This window comes from Rattus norvegicus, chromosome 18 (genome assembly GCF_021556685.1).
Source record: "Rattus norvegicus strain SHRSP/BbbUtx chromosome 18, alternate assembly SHRSP_T2T, whole genome shotgun sequence".
NCBI classification, from domain to species: Eukaryota; Metazoa; Chordata; class Mammalia; order Rodentia; family Muridae; genus Rattus; species Rattus norvegicus.
The window spans coordinates 76,370,423-76,393,224 of NC_141551.1; the positions used below are offsets into that span (position 1 = coordinate 76,370,423).

Consider the following 22,802-nt stretch of genomic DNA (forward strand, 5'->3'; position numbering starts at 1 on the left):
GGCCAGGAGTTGGGAGGATCATTATGATCCAAAAGAAATTCACTGTAATTAGTTTATTAACATAAAAGGTAAAGAAACTTTTATTCTACATAATAAAGAGCTCTTCTTACAAAATAGAGTAAGAACTAACAGCTAAACTATGCCAACATTTTTGTTATGGAAATGTAAGATACATGATTGAATTCTTTTGTACAGATCAGCCATGTTAATTTCTAAGAATCATTGATTAGAAAGAAAACAAATTCCTGTAAAATAAAAAGACTGATAATCCATATCGGCTACCTTTATACTCATAAAGTATGAACTTATTAAAATAGAAAATGATATATAGAAAGCAAAAATTAATCCATCATTCCAAACTCATGATAAACCATTTTATAATTTAATTAAAAGTATTAGAAACAAGATAAAAACAAGATATTTAACCCTCAGTATTTAACAATATATCAACTACAGGTAACTAATGAGTTAGCAATGTAATAAGGCATGAGGTTAACAGTTTAATATAAAAAGGTGTCTATAAATAAATCCAGAGACATGTGTAGTTACTACGAACAAATTGTATACTTCCTTTGTGAAATTCCTTGGCAAACTTCAACATTTATTCTAATTTTCCCTCCAAACAAATTTCAAGTGTCCTCAGGATTAAAACTGGTTTACCTGTTCTTTACTATTTCTATACTTTTATATTCGCAAATGTTTTATAAACGTAAATGTTTATCAAGAACTGAAAGCAATAATAACATTATGCATTTTCTTAAGTATTGACCAAACCAAGAAAATACAAAGTATTTGAAATGGAAAGGTGTGAAACCGTCAAACAGTGATATCAACAAGCAGTTTCTATAGTGTTTTCAGAAGCAAAAGGCTGGGACATCAACTGATATTGAAGATGCAATCATCTTACCCCAGGTATAAAGGTAAATACATTGTATTTCTGATTTTTGATAGAGTTCCTAGGATGTTTTTCTTCACACTTCTCTGGACATCCAAGCCATACTGTTCGAGCTTTTAGTTCTTTCTTCCTTTGACAAACATTTATCAGCCAATCACAGCAACTGCATAAAACAAAAGATATACATATACTCTATGCTTTTTGAAAGGTCTAAACTAAGTTTACATATTTAGAATATGATTGTTAATATTGTCTATATTCCCTGAACATTAATCTGTCTAATGCTGACCTATCATTCATTACCCTATGCCTTTGAACATTCTATTACAAAGTCACCATCCTTTTTTAATCCCAATTTTTTTATTCACTTTACATGTCAATCACAGCACCCCTCAGTACTCTCCTCCCAGTCCCACCCATACAAATCCCTCCTCCCATAGCCCCCTCCTCTTTTCCTCACAGAAGGGGGAGCCCCCCTTGGGTACCACCCTATCCTGGGACATCTAGTCCCAACAAGACTAGGCACATCCTCTGCCACTGAGGCCCAACCTTGCAGTCCACTTGTTAGGGGACCCCATAAAGACCAAGCTGCACATCTGCTACAAACATTTGAGGACCTAGGCCCAGCACCTGCATGTTCCCTGGCTGGTGGCCCAGGTTAGCTGACTCTGTAGGTCTTCTGATGGTGTCCTTGGAAAGTCACCATTCTTGAACATTGACTCTGATACAATAAGACCCCACGCTGACACTATCCAATACACAATCCAGTAGCCACAGACAGGTATGTTAATTTTAAATAATTAAAATTGACAACTCAGATCTTCAGCTAGCTTCCATGGGACATAAAAGATCTAAAAGCTCCCATTATTATAGTGAGTCCTATAGAATACCACCAACAGGACAAACTAACTATGGGTCAGGAACCTCAAAGTGAATACAGCTACTTATACAAAATGCTTCTTTCCCACTTTCATAATTCAACAGTAATTCCTCAGGAATGCATTGTATTACAAAATTTTGATGTGCTACAAATAATTAATCTGATATATAAATAAACAAAGACAGATTTAGTTAAAACAGTAAATATACAAAGCTGAGCATTTAAAAAAGACATTGCAAATTTAGGAAATGTGTTATTGCTAGTTTTGTCATTGTGCACAGACAAAATTAAGTAGGTGTTAGAGAGCAAGTGTCAAGTCCCACACTACTGCATAGAACTGAACAAACACGCTCCTAGCAGGCTGGAGGTGTGCAAAGACTGAAACCTCCTCAAATCCCACCTATTCATATCAACCATAAATTCCACCAGAAGAGTTAGGTGAGTCCAATGCTCAGAGGAAAAAGAATAAACCTCAAAAAAAAAAAAAAAATACTCTAATAGGGCTGGGGAGATGGCCCAGCAGTTAAGAGCAATGGATGGTTTTCCAGAAGACCCAGATTTAATTTCTAGCACCCACATTGCAGCTCACAACTCTGTAATTTCAGTTCCAGAGGATCTGACACCTCACATAGACATACACGCAGGCAAAACACCAATGCGCATAAACTAAAAATAAATAAAATTTTAAAAAACTACTCTAGGAGCTGGGTGTGGTGAGTGACACTTGTAACCCTAGCAGTTTGGAGGCTGAGACAGGAAGACTGTGCAGCACAGTGAGCTTCCAGCCAATGTGTGCCACAATGTGAGACCCTGAGTCTCACCACAAAACCTGTGTGCGTGAACCCTACTGACTTGCAGAGGTTAGAAGAAAAGCAGAAATCCAAAAACTATGGGGAGGTTTTTAGGACAAAGTTATGTAACCAAAAGATCAGAAAACACTAAAAATAAAAGGAACAATGAAAGAGAAGTCTCTAGAAGAAAAACTGGGTATTTCTTTAATAACAATTCTAGTATCCTAACAACGCTTTTAGACATACACAGTGCTTTTCACAAATTTGTCTACAATCAAAGCACTGTTCTAGCATTAAATAAACTATATTTACATGTCAAGAATCTATCTTCTAAATTCTTATTTATAATTAGTCACCAAAATATAGACCATCTATCACATTATCTCCTACAAGTTAGACTATTGTACCTAATAGCAAGTATCTTTGATTACCTATGACCAAAACAACGTAATATTCATGTCATCATACAAGATGAGAAATTCCCCATGCTACAGCACCCAAAGGTTTTACTCAATGTGCAGAGGCCTTTGAGAACCAGGAATAATTCTAACAATCTAATTGTATTGAAATAATCATTAAAAACTTCTTCCTGCAATTAAATTTTATACACTTGCTGTGAGAACCACCATAAGTAGCTGCAATAATTCCAAATATAAGAATGTCTGATTTTTGCAAACTAAGTAACAAACATTTAAAACTGAAAATATACAAGCAATAAAGAATTTGGTCCAAGATGATGCTAAATACATGACTGTTATAGGATCCCCCAGCAAACAAGAATGTACACATCCCATAAGGCAATGAAACATGCATTAATGCCATATCCACTGATTATCAACCTAGCACAGATGGTTCTAGTAGCTATTTCTGTAGGATCACAATCTATTCACATAAAGTACTTTATAAGTACATCTACAGATTTTATTGAGCTGTTTCAATATTCTTAAACCTGGGTCCTTTTGCTGTTGACATATACATTTTCAAATATATTCTTTGTATTTTCCAAGGAGAAAGCGCCATATAAATATAAAATGTAAAACGGCTATATATTCCACTTAAAAACAAAAGTTGTCAAAGAGGAAAAATGAGAAAATTTGTTTACTAATGTATGTAGCCTTAGTGGAATCAGAGAAAACCAGTGCTCAGGCCTAGGCCAAACACTATCCTGCAACCAGGAATTCAGTCCAGTGGTTTCAGAGATCAGTGTAGGATCAGGGCTTTGGCTCCAGTGTGCTCAGGGTCCCCTGGGCGTCTGGAGCATTGGCTCCAGGGAGTCTCTGAGGTCACTATGGGTATGAGATTCTCATCTCTGAGGTGCCAGTGGCCACTGAAGGAACTACTATCTGTACTACTATGGCCCCAGAGGTTACTTTATGACTCTGCCTCTAACCATCATGCTCAGAGAGAAGACAGATGTCACTTGGACCAGAAGCTCTATAGCTTGTATTGAGCACATATGTATCTTTGCACATAGAATGCGTAGGGTGACCCAGGTTTTCATCCTATCTGGTCACCATGGTATTAGGTGTCCACATGGTCCTATTGGCACACAGCCAAGAGAAGATCACTTCAGCAACCCATCCTATAATCAACACCAAGTGTCATCAGTCCCCTTAGATGAACTTCATGCATATATTCCTCTAGGAAGACTCATAGGAAAGAGAATATCCCAAAGGCTTGGAAGAAGACATCAAAATAAACTCACTCCAACAGTCACAAAACAAGACAAAGTTAAACAAAAAATATGGCATATCCACCACCCAGACCTATCACCAACCAACCAACTCCCATAGAAGGGAGTCCAAAATTAGAGAGCTGCTGAAATGTCTAAGAAAGAATTTAGTCTTATTGTTCAGACCAATTAATGATCAAATCAAACATACATGAATTAATAAGAAAATCTCCAAAATAAACATAACAATAAATATGTTCAAAATATGGAGGAAAATATTAACAAGACTGAAACACTGAAAAACAATCAAACAGAAATAACTGACATAAAAGAAATGGTCAGCCAAATAAAGTCCACAGCAGACATCTGCAGTAACACATTTCAGAGAGTGAGGACAAAGTCACAAAAGCAATACTGAGACAAGGTATAAGGAAAAGTAAGGAGCAGGAACACTACTTCCACGAAGTCTGATGCATTCAACAAGCCACACCTGAGAATTCATGGAGCTAAAGAAAGAGCAGAAGTAAAGTTGAATGGAATAGACAGGGTATTTAATACAGTATAGCAGAAAACTTCCCAAATCTCCAGAAAGAAGGCTTCTTAACAAAAAGGGTAACAGAACACCAAATAAACGTAACAGCGAAGAGACTCTGTGACATAGTCAGGATGTCAGAAATACAAAGCAAAAAGACAATCCTAAAAGCAGTCTGAGTAACACAATTTTCATAGAGGCAGAATATCATCATTACCAGACGCTTTAGAGCTACCAGAAAAGCCAGAAGAGCTCAGAGTGAAATATCCCATGCTCTGAAAGTAAACTACTGTGACCCAACACTGACCTCTTGCACAGCTGCATTTCAACACTGATAGAGTGATAAAGGGGTTTGAAGAAAGGTGGTCCATGGCATAACCAAGGCGCACACAGGAGTTCTTAGTGAAATACTCTACAGTGTGCAAGAGGAAGAATCATGGAACTCCAGATAAATAAACCATGTCCAAAACAGCAACTCAATAAGCCCTCAAAGCTAATTCAGGAAAAGGAAAAGAGATCCCAATATCCAACAACAGAGAACATCACCAAAAACATACAGACAATACCAAACCCCTGCTCTATAAGAACCTTAGATGCAAATGGCCTCGGCTCATCACTTAAGAGTCGGTCTAATGGACGGGTGACTCCAGGGCACGGCATCTGAGGCAAACAGTTGCACCCTACCAGGATCTAGTCAAAGGCAATCAGACCAGTTTAGCTTAATACCATGGAAATGCCTTAAAATCTGAAGAACTTTTAATAACTTGATTAAACAGAAGAATGTCATTCCAAATCAAATCATTACTGCTGAATAATGTACATAATTACATTGTTATTAAATTACATTTTTAAAGTTCATATTAACACTTTTGATAATGGAAAAAACGTCATTTAAATTGATATACCAAATAAAATTCTGCTATGCATCAGAACAAAATTACTAATTTTCCCCAGGTTTTAATCATTAAAATGTCTCATAAAATAATAAATTGCTGTTCCCTTTCAGAACAGCATCCTCTGATGTGGATTAATGTTGTCAGCACTCTCCACGATGAAGGCAACTTCTTTAGCTTTCACACCAACGTAATAGACGCCACCTCACAGGTGAGCTAACGGCTAGATGACACATGTGATCTCTGTGCACCAACCTTGTACAGAGGAACTTCCATCCTCCGCAGACAAACCACTCCAGCCCTCTCTCTCTCCGTGTTATCCTAGCTCGAGGTAATGTGTGGTAATCACTTTCGTCATTCTCAAAGCCTTCTTCAGACATCATCAGTGGCATTTCATCCAAATGGGCAGACTCATCCTCCAGCTGGTACCTAGTTAAAGGTAAGAACAGAGAGCTAAGCAGTGTCCTGTGACAGTGTATTTCATCTACGAAAACATCAGGCCAAATTTTGCTAATCACCTGTAGTGGTTTGAATTGAGAATGGCCTCCAAAACCTCATGTTTGAATGCTTGGTCCCTTGTTGGTTGAACTGTTTTGGGAAGGATTAGGAGGTGTGGCCTTGGAGGTGGTGTGTCACTGGGAGTGGGCTTTGAGGTTTCAAAAGCCCATACCAGGCCCAACCTTTCTCTAAACCTCCAACTTACAGATCAGATACAATCTCTCAGCTTCTACTACAGTCCCATGCCTGCCTGCATGCCTACTAGCAAGCTCCCGGTCACAGTGATATTGGATCACACTCTGAAACTGTAATCAAGCCTCCGATTAAATGCTTTCTTTTATAAGTTGCCTTGGTCATGCTGTCTCACAGCAACAGAAATGTAACTAAGACATCTTTTGTTTCTCTTAAACTAAGCTGCCTTCATCTGAGGCAAACCATTGTTTAAAAACAGAAACCTACTACATAATGATATTACTTCCCTTTGGGGTGGGGGATTAACGCTCCATAGTAAACAGACGAGGAAAAGGTTGTGCAAAGAAGCCTGTGCTAGCTGAAACAGCTAATAATCCTCATGCTATAATCTCAGAGTGACCTCTGAGAGATGCAGTTGAGTGACTAAATGACCAAGGCTATCTAAAACCCACTCACTGCATTCTTAGTCAAAAAGCTACATCTCTAAGATATATCACACAACTATACAGTCACCAAAGTTCTAGAAGGTGACTTTTGGGAAAGCATAGTTGTCTATATAAAGAATGTTCTAAGCACTGTCCTGGTTTTGTAGTCAGATACAACAATCATGGTAGACCCATTTATTTAGCATCTCTGCCATCTATGCTCTGTTATCTATGCTTAACTTATATTCAATGGAAAAAACTCAATTGGCATACTTTTTCAAGCTCAATAGTCTGTGCGTTTGTATGTGTGCATGTGTTTGTGTGTACACATGTATACATGGGGTGCATGTATGTGTGTGTACCTGAGTGCATGCAGGTGTACATGCATGTACACCTATGTGTGCATGTGTTACTGGAGGCTGACCTAGGGCCTCACACACTAGAAAGTGCTCTACCACTGAACTATCATCCAAACAGTACTCTTACAGCAATGAAAGAGCAGCCTACCATCAACACTGTCCTCAATCACAATCACAATCTGACACTAAAAAGATTCACCTTTTGATAACGGTTTTTTCAGAAACTATAATGATTTATCAACTGCTATTTCATTGAATTTTACAATGGGCTTCTATGGAAGGCATCATCTCAGACTGAAAAATAATGAACCAGACCTCTGAGTTTCTGCAGCCAAATGGAAATCGTTCAAGCGTCCTGAACCCCAACTCCTTCATCCCAGATTCATACAAAAGGCAAACAGAACCAGTTAGAATCCACAAGAAAGAGAGAGCACTTAAATTTACTCTCCACATAAAGAGAAGTATTCCAAACTAGCATGGCTGGTGGATGTACAGGAGCACTTACAGGCTTCTCCAGAAGAAAATGGAAGCCCCGGGAGAGAGGACGTTTAAGTTTAAAAAAGGAAAAGAATTGTATTGACCCCAAATACAGCTCTCACTCCAAAGGTAAGAAGAGATGCTTTGTTCTGAATCCAGTAGGTGATCAGCATGGATTTTAGCTGCCCATAAAGATACATTCCACCACACAGGTCAATAACTAAGATCTTATTCTTATGAAACAAAGAAAGTCATTATCTACGTCACTTACCAAACATTTGTGGATACCACAGGTTGGCAGTTTATAGCAAAGCAGGAGAAAGAATCTGCTGTAGGATCAGATGCTATTCGATGCTTACTTAGTGTTTACAACAGTAGAAACTAGTGGTCTGCAAAGTATACATTGTACAAGTTTACCCTGACACAAAGCAAGTGAGGTGATGGTGAATACAATTCAATACGGAGGCAGACAAGTTCTCTCTGAACAGGACTTTAATGATACAGGAAATGGCCCCAAGAATGACAAATAAGACAACATGACATTTTAAAAGCTTCTGTTCACAAAGGGGAAACTGTCAACAGAGTTAGCACATAGCCTAAAAGAATTAATTTTTGCCAGCAAAACTTGAGCCACATGTACTACAGAGACAGGATTATCCAGAAAATAAATATTTGTGTGTGTGTGTGTGTGTGTGTGTGTGTGTGTGTGTGTGTATGCAAAAGAACTGCAAAATCACACACCACACACACACACCTGGGGGGGGCGGGGTCTGCACGACAGATAGTCCTCAAAAACAGAAGCGTAAATGGCCTATGAATGTGTTTAGAAGTGTTCAACTTTGTAAGCCATTCAAAATTACTTCAAGATGCCCAGTGAGAATGGCACCAAGAAAAGATACAACAAATGTTGAAGGATATAGGAAAATGGAAGTTGTATTCATGGCTGGGAGGGGTAGAATGCACTATGGGCATATACCACAATGGGATTAGTACAGCTGCAAAAGACCAGGAGCTTTGCTGGAAAATGCAGCAAATGGGGATGTAGTCCATCACCTGAGCTAACTCATAGACATCCTATGTTCTCTCTCCCACGGAAAATCTTATTTATGAAGGCTTCAATACTAGAAAGTAGACCGCGAGAGGAGAAGGGTGTTCAAGGAGGAGGCGGCAACAGGAGACATCAAAGGGGGAAGATTATGTTAGAGGCTGTTGGGTCAGCCTCAGTGGGAAATAAATGGCTATGGAGGAACTGAAGCAGGTAGACACCATGGCTCTGGGCCTCCTGTGATGACACCTCCATAACTGGCCGCAGCACTGCGACCCTCCATAACCACTAAGTTCTAGCTGGTCATTTGGTTCTGTAGCATCTTTACACAGATGTGACTTTTTTTCTGGAAGCTTTAGTTTATACCAAACAGAACATCATGTCCAACGACCCACAATATCTATATGAAAGAAAACCAGGAGAAAGTTTTATCAGCAGCTCTGCCTTTAAGAATGCTAAGCAAGTTTCAAGATAAAAACAGTATCCGGAGAAAATTAAGAATTTTAAGAGCCAAAAACAGCGACAAAAGTTCTTTAACATATGTAGGGCTACGCAGAGTAAAATGACAGCTCTGGGTTGGTAAGCTCCAGTCAGTAACTGCAAAGACAACAACACTACAGTAGGCAGTGTCGGGTTGTCTGCTTTACCTGAGGTGGGAAGAGGACAGTGCTCAGAGTGCACTGCTAAATTAGCTTTGGATACTGTGACCTTCAAAGCGGGCTTTCCCAACAGAGCACAATCTACATCTTGACCACATATCCTTACAGTGGAGTGCTGTCCTGTGCACACAGAAAGTTCAAAAGGACCTCAGTTCTAGGTACTAAAGACCAACAGCATCACCCTTGTGGGACAAGAAAAGACTCAAAACAGTGTCTTTGCACAGTATCAGACAGCCACTGGAGTACAAAAATCACTACCTCAAGGAGGTGCCTTAAATAAAGGGATACAAAGGGTGGAAAAATTAAAAATAAAAGAATGGAAATGGTATGGTGTGAAGACTTCTCGAAAGAAAGCTACATAGCTGTTATTAACTAAGATGACTAAGACATTTTTAAAGATGTATTTTTATTTAAGTGTATATGTATGTGAGCATATGCCACTTAGTGTGGGAGGCCATAAGAGGCCTCGGATCACTGGGAGCTAGAGTTACACAAGGTTAGTATCTGCCTAACATGTGCTATGAACTGAATTCAGGTGAGTCATCTCTCTCCAGCCCCCAGAAGGATTTTTTTAATCAGCCAGGACTACTGTAATTTAAAGGGCTTAATTCACCAATAAAAATCTAATAATCTTAAACACACATGTACCTAGCACCGGATCTTCAAAGTACATGCAACAAAACAGATAGAAATCAAATGTGAAATTAACAAAGTCACTCTGTGCCCCAACTCTTCTCTGTTTATAGAAAAGGTGAATCAAAAAAGAGATAAAGACACACTTAATACCAATTGTGACCTAAACACTATTTACCCAAAACCACTACCCAACAACAAAAGAGCAGTCTCCTTAGTTCACACGCAGACCACATCCTGGGCCACAGCACCAACTTGTAAACTTTAAAATAAATAAAATCATACCACATATATTCTCGTCAGGTTTTTTTTTTAAACAGTAACAGAAAGATATCTTAAAATCTATATACACTTTGTTGAGGCACAAACCAGTCACCAATAAGACAAAGAGGAAAATGTAACTCCATAAAGACTACGTGACCTGATGACAATGGCTAAACTAAGGGCTGACTTCCACCAGGCACCAGGAAGGCTCTGCAGGTGTCTGTAGCACTTAAGAATGGGGTGTGGGTGGGGGCTGGGGATTTAGCTCAGTGGTAGAGCGCTTACCTAGGAAGCGCAAGGCCCTGGGTTCGGTCCCCAGCTCCGGAAAAAAAAGAACCAAAAAAAAAAAAAAAAAAAAAAAATGGGGTGCGGGTGGGGTCATCTTTATAAATAGCTCTTATAGAAATATATAAAAGCATACTTCAGATGACAAATGAGCAAAGGCAATTCATAAAGAAATACAGCAAACTCACAAAACTGTGTTTACCACACTATACTTTAGCACTAGACACTTCAGTGCCCGCATATGCTCTGCCTGTCCTAGGCAGTGAGCACAACGCATTAAGGCAGTGCAGATGCCCAACTCACATTAGGCTCTCAGACACACAGGACAAAACAAGTAAACTAACAGCTCACTCACAAAGGGAGACCTAGAAAGAAAACAAATCCAGGAGCCTTCCTGTGATGGCAGTCTTCACTGTCTGCCTATATCCATGAGAACGCTCCAAGGGAGGTTTGGCTGAAGAGGGAAAACCCATTCTCAGTGTGTGTGGATCCATCCCATAGACTGAGATCCTACATGTGATATCCAGAAGACAAGCTGGGTGCTTCCTGACTGGATACAATGTGGCCAGGAGTCTCACAGGCCCCTCTCTCCCAGTGAGGACAGACATGCTGTCAAGAACCAAACAACCCCTTCCTTAATTTGTTTTTATCAGGTATCATCACAGCAGTAAGGATGTACTTCCCTATACACTAGAAAGCAGTCGACTAATGAAGGTTCTAGAAGGAGATGAGGCCCTATAGAGCAGCCATGTGCAAATGCTAGGGACGATGGGGTGCCATGGACAAGACACACAGCACCAGGGAAGCATCAGAAGGAGTTTTAGTCTCACGTCAAATGATTACTGTTCATTAGACACACTCTAAGCTTGAGAATAATTTGTTTCTAAAAACAGGCTTTGCCTTGTTTGTCAAGTGGATAAAGTAATTCCTCTGTTATTGTGTGAGATAGGGGTTCACTATACAGCTCAGGTGGCCTAAATGAAGCTTGAGACCTTACTGCCCCAGCCTCCCGAGTGGTGCAATGACAGACATGCACCACTACCTATCATTGTGAAAAGTAAGTCTTACATTTAACACCCTCAGCAGTCTTCACTGCTGGCAGGAATAGTGAACTATTCATGAAGATTTATTACAAGTCTTTATGTTCCTATACATTAATACACAGCTACTAAAGAGCAGGATCTTACCCATGAAATTAAACATGTATACAGTTTTACCTAAAAAGACAACCATAACTACACTGAGCTGTTTAAAAGAGGAACCAAAGAAATGGAAAAGGTTATAATACCCATGACCAAAGAATGATTCAAAGTATGGGGACTGGGGGGCTGAAGTGATGGCCAATAGTTAAGAGCACTTGCTGTTCTTGAAGAGAGGACCCAGGTTCAGTTCCCAGCACTCAAATGGGGCTCCCAACTGTCCATAACTCCAGTTCCAGGGAATCTGACACCCTCTTCTGGCTCCCACAGGCACCCCAACACAAAGTACTCATACACAAAATAACTCACACACATATAATGGGCTGGTACAGGGCAGGAAAACAGGGAAAACTAATCCTGGAGAAGGAAAGGGGCTCCTAACTCTGCTGACGGGAATCAAGAAGGGCTCACAGGACTATGAGCCTTGTTTTCAGTGAAAACATGTCTTGGTTTGTGATCTGCTTATACAATAAGGTAGTCCTTTGAACTTTGTGAGTCATGCATTTATCTTATGAGCCTATAAACTCAATGCACTTCAGAAACCACCTTATGATCTCATTTTTTTTATTTGTTGGGGGTTTTAAATGGGGAAGGGTGGTGGTTTTAAGACAGGGTCTAATGTAGCCCAAACTGACCTCTGACTCTTAAACTCCTGATCTTGTCTCCATATCCTAACTACAAGGATTACCAGTGTGCACCACCTGTGTCACCACCATTTTTTTAGCTGGGCTGGGGATAGAAACCCCAGCTTCAGTTTCACAGAGCTAGGTAAGCACTCTACCAACTAAAACACATCCCAACCCATGATCTCATTTCCTAAAGAAGATTCATTAAACAAAATTTACTAAAACTTGCTTTTTACTAAACCTTTTAATTTCTCACAATAATTTCAAAAGCCACAAAAATCATGTAGATAGCTTTTATTGAGAAATTTAAATGAGACTGTTTTGAGAAACCCAAGACCATTTAAGGGCATGTAATACTATCCTTTTCTTTAATTATTTTATTATACATGTATAGACATGTCTGTATATATCTAGAGGTCAGAGGGCAACCTTGAGGAACTGGTTTTGTCCTTCCATCTCCTCAGGCTTGCATAGCAAGTGCCTTGACCTGAGAAACCCAATGCTGTTCTACGGTTTCATTTATTTACTTACTTACTTGTGCGTGCATGCATGCATGCATGCATGCATGTGTCTATGTGTGACAGTCTCATTCTGTAGGCCAGGCTGACCTGGAACTCAGGGATCAGTCGGCCTCCACTTCCTTTGTCCTGGGAGTGCCTGACACTAAGTAAGCTTGTTCAGGCCTGTCTTTCTTTCCAAATGCCTAGCTTCAATCTGTATTTCTACTTCACACTGACTTGGCCTGAAGTTCTCTTCTGCAGCAGAAGTGGAGCATCCTGACTTCTACAGAGTGGTCTCTGTGAGGGGCTGCTGAGGCTACAGGCAACACTGTGGGGATCCATCTCCCAGCTCTCACTGCCACCAAGAATGCTGATGTAAGCACAAATGCACCGGGAGACCTGGCACTGATCCTCACCTCTTTAAACACTCCCTCAGCCAACCAAACTGCCAGCTATTTCACTGGCTCCATATAATCTTCTACAAATGACACTTCAGGTGATTTAGGGGGGAATCCATAAGGGGCCTGAAGAAAGTATTTTCCCTGAAAAAGTCCTTGTTCTTTCCTGCATAAGATTATGTATTTCAGTGAAGTTTTTACATAAACTAGAAAAAAAGAGTATTTATCCAAAATGTAGTCAAACTTCAGAACACCAGTTAATATATATAAATAAGGTTTGGGTTTGGGCTTTTTTCCTCACTGAGGCTCTCTCAATGATCCTGTTGAAAAATCTCAGTCTCACCAGCTTGAATGCTGGAGAAGCAACATGGGGAGCTCGGAGGCTGAGCATATGAGCAGCACCAAGTTTACCGACCGCGACTTCAGAAATGTAGCCTTTGAACTGGCAAGCACTTTATTCCCCCTCCAAAGCAATTTTCCTATTGTACTTAAAATTTTACTTCAGTATTTAAAAACAATAAGATGATGAATAATGGATTTTTTCCCAGACACAGGATAAGCATAGAATCCTAAATGTCTTTGTTGCCTGGTGTCATACACACTTAATTGGTTTGTCACTCAAGAGAAATCAGCGTTTCCAGCAATTAAGTATAATTCTGGGAACATTTTTAAATGAGTAAAAACAATGTGAACAAAGAAAACAGAAGCAATGACATGGACCCAAGTGTATTGCTCATTCAAGGAGGAAGACACACCACCTCAGCCGCTGCCACAGGCTTTCAATAGACTGCTCAAGGACTGTACGGCACAGGGCTTCCACGCCTGCAAGCAGACGAAGGTCAAGGAGTGGGCATCTTATACCTTAAGTATCTGACAGCTCTATTGTTTCTACCTGAATGAAAATATTGAGAATTTGTTAAAGTACATTAATCTAAAATGCATCTAATGTTCAAATTTTTAGAATAAATAACATAATCTCTTCTGCCTGCACACTAACAAAGAAGAGAGACACCTTAGCCATAGATGCTGTGTAGGGAACTGTGCCTATGTCCTCCAAAGAATGGAGCTCAATGGTGTCAGCTATGAGTCATTACCAAGGCTGATGAGAAGCCCGGCTTCCCCGCCTCTAACGCAGAAAGTGAAAAAGGTACTGGAGCTGGAATGCTCTGTCCCCTGGGCCTGCCATGAAGACAGCTTATGGAAGGCAGTGGCACAATGGGTACAAAGAACTCACCAAACGAGAAAACAAAGAGCAAATTTATAGAAACACAATGACACCAAACAACAGGAGAGTCTCCAGAGGTTATCAAGACACTGAGGGTGCTACTGTTAAAGAGAAGTTGCTTGGTCTCAGAATCATGGGCCATTTAAGTGGGATGTACATATAGATGTGGAAAGCATCTCATATAAGTTGTTTCTGAGTCTGGTCTTCTCGGTAAGGGGGCCCACATGTCTTCGTAAGATCCCATGGGTCACTAGAGATCAGGCGTGACTATTAACATGTGCATACTTGGTTTTTATTTTGTCTCTATACTCTCCAAACGTGTGACAGCAGCTTAATGTATATGCCTCAGTGTCAGGCGATGGGACCATAACCAAAGACATTTCTGTCATAAGGTCCCCTTCAAAAAGGGTGAATGCCACCAGAAAGAGGACTAGCTCTCTTAGAGTCTTCTGCCACATAGAAAGAACAGCAAGAAGATGTGCTTGGATTGATCTGCCTTAATACTAAACCACACAGCCTCTAGAACTGTAAGAAAGCAACTGCTGCCCTTCATACATTACCTATGCTCAAACAGTCTGGTTTTGTTGCACAAAACAGACCAAAACTAAAACTAAGGCAGCAATGACCAGCACCATCATCACCAAACTAATGAAGGAAAGGGCATCAGAAAACATGCCACAGTCATAGTGGAAAAAGCAAGAAACAATGAGGAAGGCTAGCCAGCTCCTTAAGCTGAGAAGTGACTATAATCTTGAACTAGTTCTTTCTCTCTCCTCTTCCTCCCTCCCCCTCCCTCCCACCTCCTTCTTGTCTTTTAAATTTTTTATTTATTTCTTATGTGTATGGGTGTTTTGTCTGCCATGTACGCCTCTGTACCACATGTATGGTTAGTGCTCATAAAGGCCAGATGTGGCCACTGGATTCCCTGGGGCTGTAGTAACAGATGACTGTAAACTGCTATGGGATGCTGAGAATAGGACCCAGATCCTCTGGAAGAGAAGCCAGTGTTCCTAACCACTGAGTCATCTGTCCAGCCCCAACAAATTAGTGATTTCAAAACATTCTATAAGAAACCAAAAAAAAAAAAAAATTGGAATAAGAAATTATACCAATACTATACATAGAAAGTTTTGAACTAGAATTAATAATACCCAATATTAAATAAACACAATACAAAAATGTTAAGGCCTAAGCTCAGGACGTAAGTTCTAGTAGCCTGTAATTATTATGGACCCTATTATCAATTCTACCTCCACAGAGAGAACTAATGAGACACACCTATTCTGACAAGTGTAAAGAAGTCCTTATTCTCAAGGTGAACTGTGGATAGGGATCCAGAGTTCCTTTGCAGTGAAATTCTGCATTAACTTTTGTTTTGTTTTGTTTTTGTTTTCCTTTTCTTTTTTTTAGGAGCTGGGGACCAAACCCAGGGCCTTACTGAGCTAAATCCCCAACCCCACTGCATTGACTTTTATAATTTCTGAAAGCCCAAAGAATATCCTGGGCCTGAACAAGTAGAATAGCATCGTCTTAGCACTCACTGTGAGGCTGAGTACTCCTAACACAGAGTTCTAGACTCAATCCCCAACACCACAAACAAGACAGACTTTTCAGCTGTAATTATCACAGAAATCTTAATAATTACTAAAATATTAGATCATAGTTATAAAACTTTTAAGAGTCAAAAGAAATTATGTATAGATCCTCAAAATAAGAAAACCAGCATTATAAAAATCTGTGTTATATCTACTAAGAAACACTAATTTTTGCAGATAATGAGACAACACTCATCTGTTCTCAGAATGAGTTTCTTTTTAAACAACAAAATTTAGCTGTTATAATATGGCAAGTGGGGGTTGGGGATTTAGCTCAGTGGTAGAGCGCTTGGTTCAGTCCTCAGCTCAAAAAAAAAAAAAAAAAAAAAAAAAAGGCAAGTGCCTCTATGCAAGGCCAGTAACTCCACCACTTTGAGTTTAGAAAACTCAAAAGAAAAAGCACTGACAAACAGGAGCACACACACACACACACACACACACACACACACACACACTCTCTCTCTCTCTCTCTCTCTCTCACACACACACACACACTCTCTCTCTCTCTCTCTCACACACACACACACACACACACATACACTCTCTCTCTCTCTCTCTCTCTCTCACACACACACACACACACACACAGAGTGGAGGGGTGAGAGGAGGAAGGAAAAGACTAGGATATGAAGAATCCCCAGCGCTTTTAGGATATAAAGAACTTTTCAGGTCAGGTCCCTGGGCCTTCAGGCTTCAGTAACCAGATACTCCTCTCCCAAACAACCCAAGACTAGTGGTCATCTCACTGGAGCAAATAGGGCAACCTTATCAAAGCTATGCAGGGAACCAGCCTTTCAAGACAGTGTCTTCCACATTCCCCTCCTACTACTAACATGGTATCACAGAAGTCTGGTAAAACTATAGAATTAAATAAATCTCATCTTATCACATAATACTCAAAATGTTTATGCAATGAAAATGGAATAAAAGGAAAACCTCAACTTGAATCAGAAAAAGAGAATCCAGAGATGTTAGCCTCAAAATTACAGATAACAAAATATTCTGACATGTGTTTTAGAAAGCTATCACGTTTTTAAAAGTGCCCCGCAGATGGCTCAGTGGGAAACTGCCTGCCATTCAAGCGTGAGGATTTGAGTTTGAATCCCACATCCACATAACAGCCAGGAGCACTGTCTATAACCCAAGATGAGGATATGAAGACCACACAACATTGGAGATCATTATCCAGACAACTAGTGCACCCAGATTCAGCGAGACCCTGCCTCACAAAATAAGGAAAGACTAAGCACAGCACTCGGGAAGAGAGGCAGAGCCAGGTGCATCCCTGAGTTTAAGGCAACTAGGGCTACATAGAGAGTTCCATATTAGAGACCCTGAGAAAGGCATTACACATACGCTCATGCTTCAGTGGGCAATCCTGAGCACATGAGTAAAGAATGGAAAAGCTCATCTAAAGAGGAGTGCTAACATGAAGGATAACCAATTGAAAACTGAAACTGGAAAAGGCGGGCTCAAGAGCAAAACAGAAGAAGATTTGGTTAACGTGAAGACAGAACAGGAACTGCACAATTTGAACAGAAAATGCACTACAAGCAAATGACACACTCAGGACCTGGGGAAAACCTCAAGAAAAGACTTCTGAAGTCCTACTGGAAAGGATCAGAGAAAAGAAAGAAAGAAAGAACAGAACAGAACAGAACAGAAAAGAGAAGAAAAGAAAAGAAAAAAGAAAAGAAAAGAAAAGAAAGGGGGAAAAAAGGCTATGCCAAAAGAAACACATGCAGAGCTGATCCCATAAACTCCTGAGTTTTTCTTTAAAGGCTGTAGTGATGGGTCAAACAATTCAGCTGACAACAGATGTCTCATCAAAAGTCACGAAAGCTCAAAGCGTGGTAACCTTTCCAAATGCTGGCTGGACCGTCATTCTCAACCGCTATGCTGTTCTTTTCTCTTTTCCTCCAGGAATGTCTCCGTCAGGTGTCATGCCTTGTGTACTGGGGAATATTACCAGGTAAAATGGGAATCATTTAAACACTGAGCTTCCAGAACAGTCAACACCACAACAGTTGGGAAAACTTCAAGTGGCAGATCATTGGTCGATGTAGAGAGCACAGAGAGATGGCTCATTTCTCAGACAGGAGGCAGTAAGACCACTAGACATCATAAATATTCAGAGCAGCACATGACTTCAAATATCTGAATTGTTTGCTTCTGTAAATTCCCATTTAATATTTTCAAACCATTGCTGCCTATAACCATAGACCTGCAAGCACAGAAAATAAAACCGTGAGTGAGACAGCTTAGCAACTGTGAAATCATTCTTCAGAAATGGTGGGAAAACAGAAACACCCTCAGATGAAGGAAAACCAAAAGAATGGCTACAGCATGTTTAAATGGAACAGAAAAAAGAAATTCTAGAATAGCAGAAAATAAGCAGGCAAGAGAAAAGGCAAAAGATATAATCCAAGAATTTCTCTTCTTGAGACTTCTAAATTAAGAGAAAAACTAGAAGCTATAACACTGTCAGATGTGAGCTTCCAATAATACATAAATGAAACATTTACATACTTTTACTGTGTATATACACTGTAATGCCTAGAGCTACTCTAAGTAATAGCTATACAAAGACATTGAGTCAAAATAGGACTATGGGTGTTAAAGACTAGTCTGGCTATGTGCTGAGTTCCTGGTCAGCCTGGTCTACAAAGTGAAACTATCTCAAAAGAAAAAAGAAAAGTTTACTCAATAGCCCAAAATAACTCAAGAAGTTTTAGGATGAAAATCAGAAGAAACAAAATAAAATGAAACACATAGGTTCTGATTATGGAAAATCAGCTCGAATATAAATGATCTTAATAAACCAATTAAAAAACAAAAACTGGTTTATGCTTGCAATCCCAACACCTAGGTCATGGAATCAGAGGCAGAGGCAGAGGCAGAGGCAGAGGCAGGTGGATGTCTTTAAATTCAAGAATAGCCTATGGACTACAGAGCAAGTCCAGGACAGCCAATTCTGCACAGTGAAACCTTGTCTCGGGGAAAAATAACAAAAATAACAAAACAACAACAAAAAAAAAAAAACCATGAATAATCAGAAACGGGAAAAACAATAAAGGCAGCGACCCACCACTTAAGACACTGGATCCTGAATATGCAGCCATCAAGCAGTAGAGCTTCTGAATATATAAAACAAGAATAATATGACAAAAATGAAATTTTTACACGGCAGCACATATCCAAATAAACCCCTAAGATTAATCACACAACTCCTATGCAATTACTCTTCAGGTACCATCAAGAACAGGAAAATGGCGGCTTCCAGCATACACCTCTGGGCAAGCACTCCAAAAAGGGGAACCTTACAGAGAGGTTCTGTAATCCTCAGTCAATGTTCCCATGAGACAAAAATATGAATCGCCAGTTTAAAGATGAGGAAACGAGGGTGTAGAGAAAGAAACAAGCCCAACTCAAACTACTATTAAGTACAAGGGCCAAGATCCAATTCAGTTCTCTAACATATTCCAACACTTGCCCTATAAGTCTCTCAAAACAGCCAAAAGCCAGACTTCCAACAGTTCTCTTACCGCCCATCCTGATGATCCTTGAAGCATACTCAGTACCCGCTTTTCAGAAAAAGATATATGGCTGGGCTAGGTGACCCAAGCCTTTAATCCTAGCACTGTGGGAGGCAAAGGCAGGCGGATCTCTACGACTTTTTTTTTTTTTCCTGGAGCTGGGGACCAAACCTGGGGCCTTGAAGCTTGCTAGGCAAGCGCTCTACCACTGAGCTAAATCCCCAACCCCCACTTGCCATATTATAACAGCTAAATTTTGTTGTTTAAAAAGAAACTCATTCTGAGAACAGATGAGTGTTGTCTCATTATCTGCAAAAATTAGTGTTTCTTAGTAGATATAATACAGATTTTTATAATGCTGGTTTTCTTATTTTGAGGATCTATACATACTTTGGTCTGCAGAGCAAGTTCCAGGCCAGCCAAGGATACACAGTGAGACCTTGTCTCTAAATAATGTTTAACCTCAAAAGTATTTAAAAGTTCTCCTTCGGAACAAACTATTCAGTGAGCTCTGTAAATTTTTTCTTCTTTTTTAAAGTTTCTTTCATAAAGCACGGTATTATTTTCTTTGGGTAAGAAACTATATGAGACTTCCACTTAAAGCAAGGTCTGGTCATTTCATTGCATTGGTAAACTATGGCCCCACTAAACAATTTAACCTCGCTAAATCTTCACTGTACTCTTCCAAAACATCTCCTGTCAACAGAAAGTATTGTGTACACTCGTGGCTAAGTATAAAGTGGGCCTAATGAGCTCTCCACGTCTGAAAAAAATCAGTGAGACTCTGCAAGGCGTGTTTGTCACACTCTGAGTTGCACCTGTCACCCCGGCCTGCTCGCCCACACAGTAAGTTTTGGAGCTCCCGGAGCGACAAGAGAGGCGGGCGGCGTCTCCGAATTCCTGGGCGCGGCTCGGCCCGAGGCCCTGGGCTCAGGAATCCGCCGCACGCCCGCGCCCGGCTCTATGGCTCCGTGCGGACTACGGGCTGGCAGGGAAGACCCTCAGCGCCGGGAAACGTCGGGCCCGCCGTTACCTGCCGCGCCGGTCGGCACCCGGCCCGGGCCCGACGGCGCTGTAGTAGGCCGCACGTCTGTGGCTGGCTGCCGCGGCCGCCGCGCTGCGCACGGGGTACAGAGGAATCTGGTCCGCCATGCTCCGGCCTGCCCTCCCCACTATCCTCAACTCGGCGTAATCTCGGAGCCGAGTCCACTCAGTTTCCAGTCAGGGCCGAAGCATATCAGGGCGGCGCCCCGCCCCGCGCGGCGCCCTCTGATGGCGTCACAGAACAGCAGAGGAGCGTTCCGGAGGCGTGGCTAGGATAGGCCCCACCTCCATTGGCGTTGCCTGATGATGATTTTGAAAAGCAAGGCGCTTTGGTTCCCTTAATCCCCGCTCCTATCTTGTTTCCAATTTTTTTTTTTTTTTTGGTTCTTTTTTTCGGAGCTGGGGACTGAACCCAGGGCCTTGCGCTTCCTAGGCAAGCGCTCTACCAGTAAGCTAAATCCCCAACCCCTTGTTTCCAATTTTTGATAGTGTGGTCAGAACTTTACACAATATTGTGTTGACATATGTTTTGTAGGGTAGAATGAAGATTTAGAGAAATAAAACTGTTTAGTTTAGCAATGCAATTAAAATGTTCCGACCTGACTTTAAGTGGAAGTCCCACACTCATAAAGTTTCTCACCCAAAGAAGGTAATACTATGCTTTATAAAAGGAAGTTTTAAATATTTACGTTGTAGTTACCAAATTTTAATTTTGTTGTAGAGGTATTGAAGAAACAACCCTTAATACATAGAAGAAAAGAATACAAATCTCAAAAACTAGTTGTTCTTTCTCTCCTCTCTCCCCCTCCCCTCCCCCCAACCCCATCCCCCCCACACACACACACACACAGAGACACTCCTCTTCTTTCTCCCTCTCTTCATCCTCCTCACAACTCACAAAAAGACATTGCAACTGGGCCCTCCTCACCTGAACACTCTAGCCCAGCTGTTCTACATTGTTCAGGGGACACAACTCCATTTCTCAAAAGCATGGCTACAGGAGTGAAGGTGCATGCAGCCCACAATTTCAGATCAGGCAAGATCCATACATGAGGAAACCCCTGCCTTGGCCCACTGCAGATCTGAACACATCCAGGTACCTAAGGTCTTGCTTTATTTTTGATGGTACATCATAAAAGTCATTTCCCTCGCTGACCTAAAGCAGACCTTCAAGAGTTGTGGGACTGACAGCAGTCTCCCACCTGCCTCTGCAGCAGGGTTAATTCCTCTCCTGTGATCAGTCTTCTCCCCCATACTCCCCCTTTATGTTGTTGATTATCTTTGCCTGCTCTGAGTCACTGTGTTGTATAGAATAGTCACTTTCAGGTTCTGTCTAGCCCTGAGCAACTGCATGTGACAAATCAAGGCCCTTGACATGAGTGATTCTGTATCTTGTTTATACAGGTAAGCACCCACCATCTTCCAGCACAGCAGGATGCACAACTGGTCAACTATCTTATGCCAATAAATAATGACACCTTTAAAAGTACCAAATCAGGAACACCAGGCTCATGCACTTATCGGCCACACCTAAGCCTCCACCTGGGACTATAAAAGGAATACCTCAAGACCAAAGTATGGCAGGCATAGCTTAAGGAAGCTCATCTAGGAAACTTCCATTTCAAAGGACACCCCTCTCTGCCTCTGCCTCTGCCTCTGCCTCTGCCCTTCTGCCCCTCTGCCCCTCTGCCCCTGCCTCTGCCTCTGCCTCTGCCTCTGCCTCTGCCTCTGCCTCTGCCTCTGCCTCTGCCTCTGCCTCTGCCCCTCTGCCCCTCTGCCCCTCTGCCCCTCTGCCTCTCTCTGTCCCTCTTCTCCTCTGTCCCTCTGCCCCTCTGCCCTGCTGCCCCTCTGCTCCTCTGCCTCTTTCTGCCCCTCTGCCCCCAGCTCCAGAGGCTCCAAGACAGTTCTCCTGATTGTAACTCCCAGAGCATTCCATAGTGTCACTAGAAATGCCCTGCTACACAGACCTCCATCAAAGAACTGTGCCATTTTGAACACTTCTTTGTCGCATGTGCCTTCTTATGTAGTCCCTCCAGAGGCTCAGTCTCCCAGTTAAGACAGTTTTTCTGAACTCTGCATCCTTTAACCCTTCTATTGCCATGAAGAGAGGAAAAGTGCATATGAATGAGTGTGACCTGTAATCTGTGCTTTGAGAGTTAATATTAATGAATTAAGATGG

The 22,802-nt window shown here is 41.1% G+C and overlaps 1 protein-coding gene across 9 annotated transcripts in view; it reads right to left on the minus strand.

Annotated features, from left to right (window-relative positions):
- Positions 1–20,831, minus strand: part of Atp9b (ATPase phospholipid transporting 9B) — a 193,380-nt gene extending 172,549 nt beyond the window's left edge. For 8 of the 9 annotated variants that reach the window (XR_015642132.1, XM_087592286.1, XM_087592284.1 and 5 more), the window contains exons 1-3: positions 20,613–20,831; positions 5,919–6,092; positions 908–1,058 (exon numbers count right to left, since the gene is read on the minus strand). Coding sequence is in view for 2 of the 9 variants with exons in the window: in XM_087592277.1 (XP_087448403.1) it covers positions 908–1,058; positions 5,919–6,092; positions 20,613–20,731 (444 nt within the window). In the remaining 7 variants the exon portion in view is untranslated. 9 annotated transcript variants of the gene reach the window in all.
- Between the last annotated feature and the right edge of the window lie 1,971 nt (positions 20,832–22,802).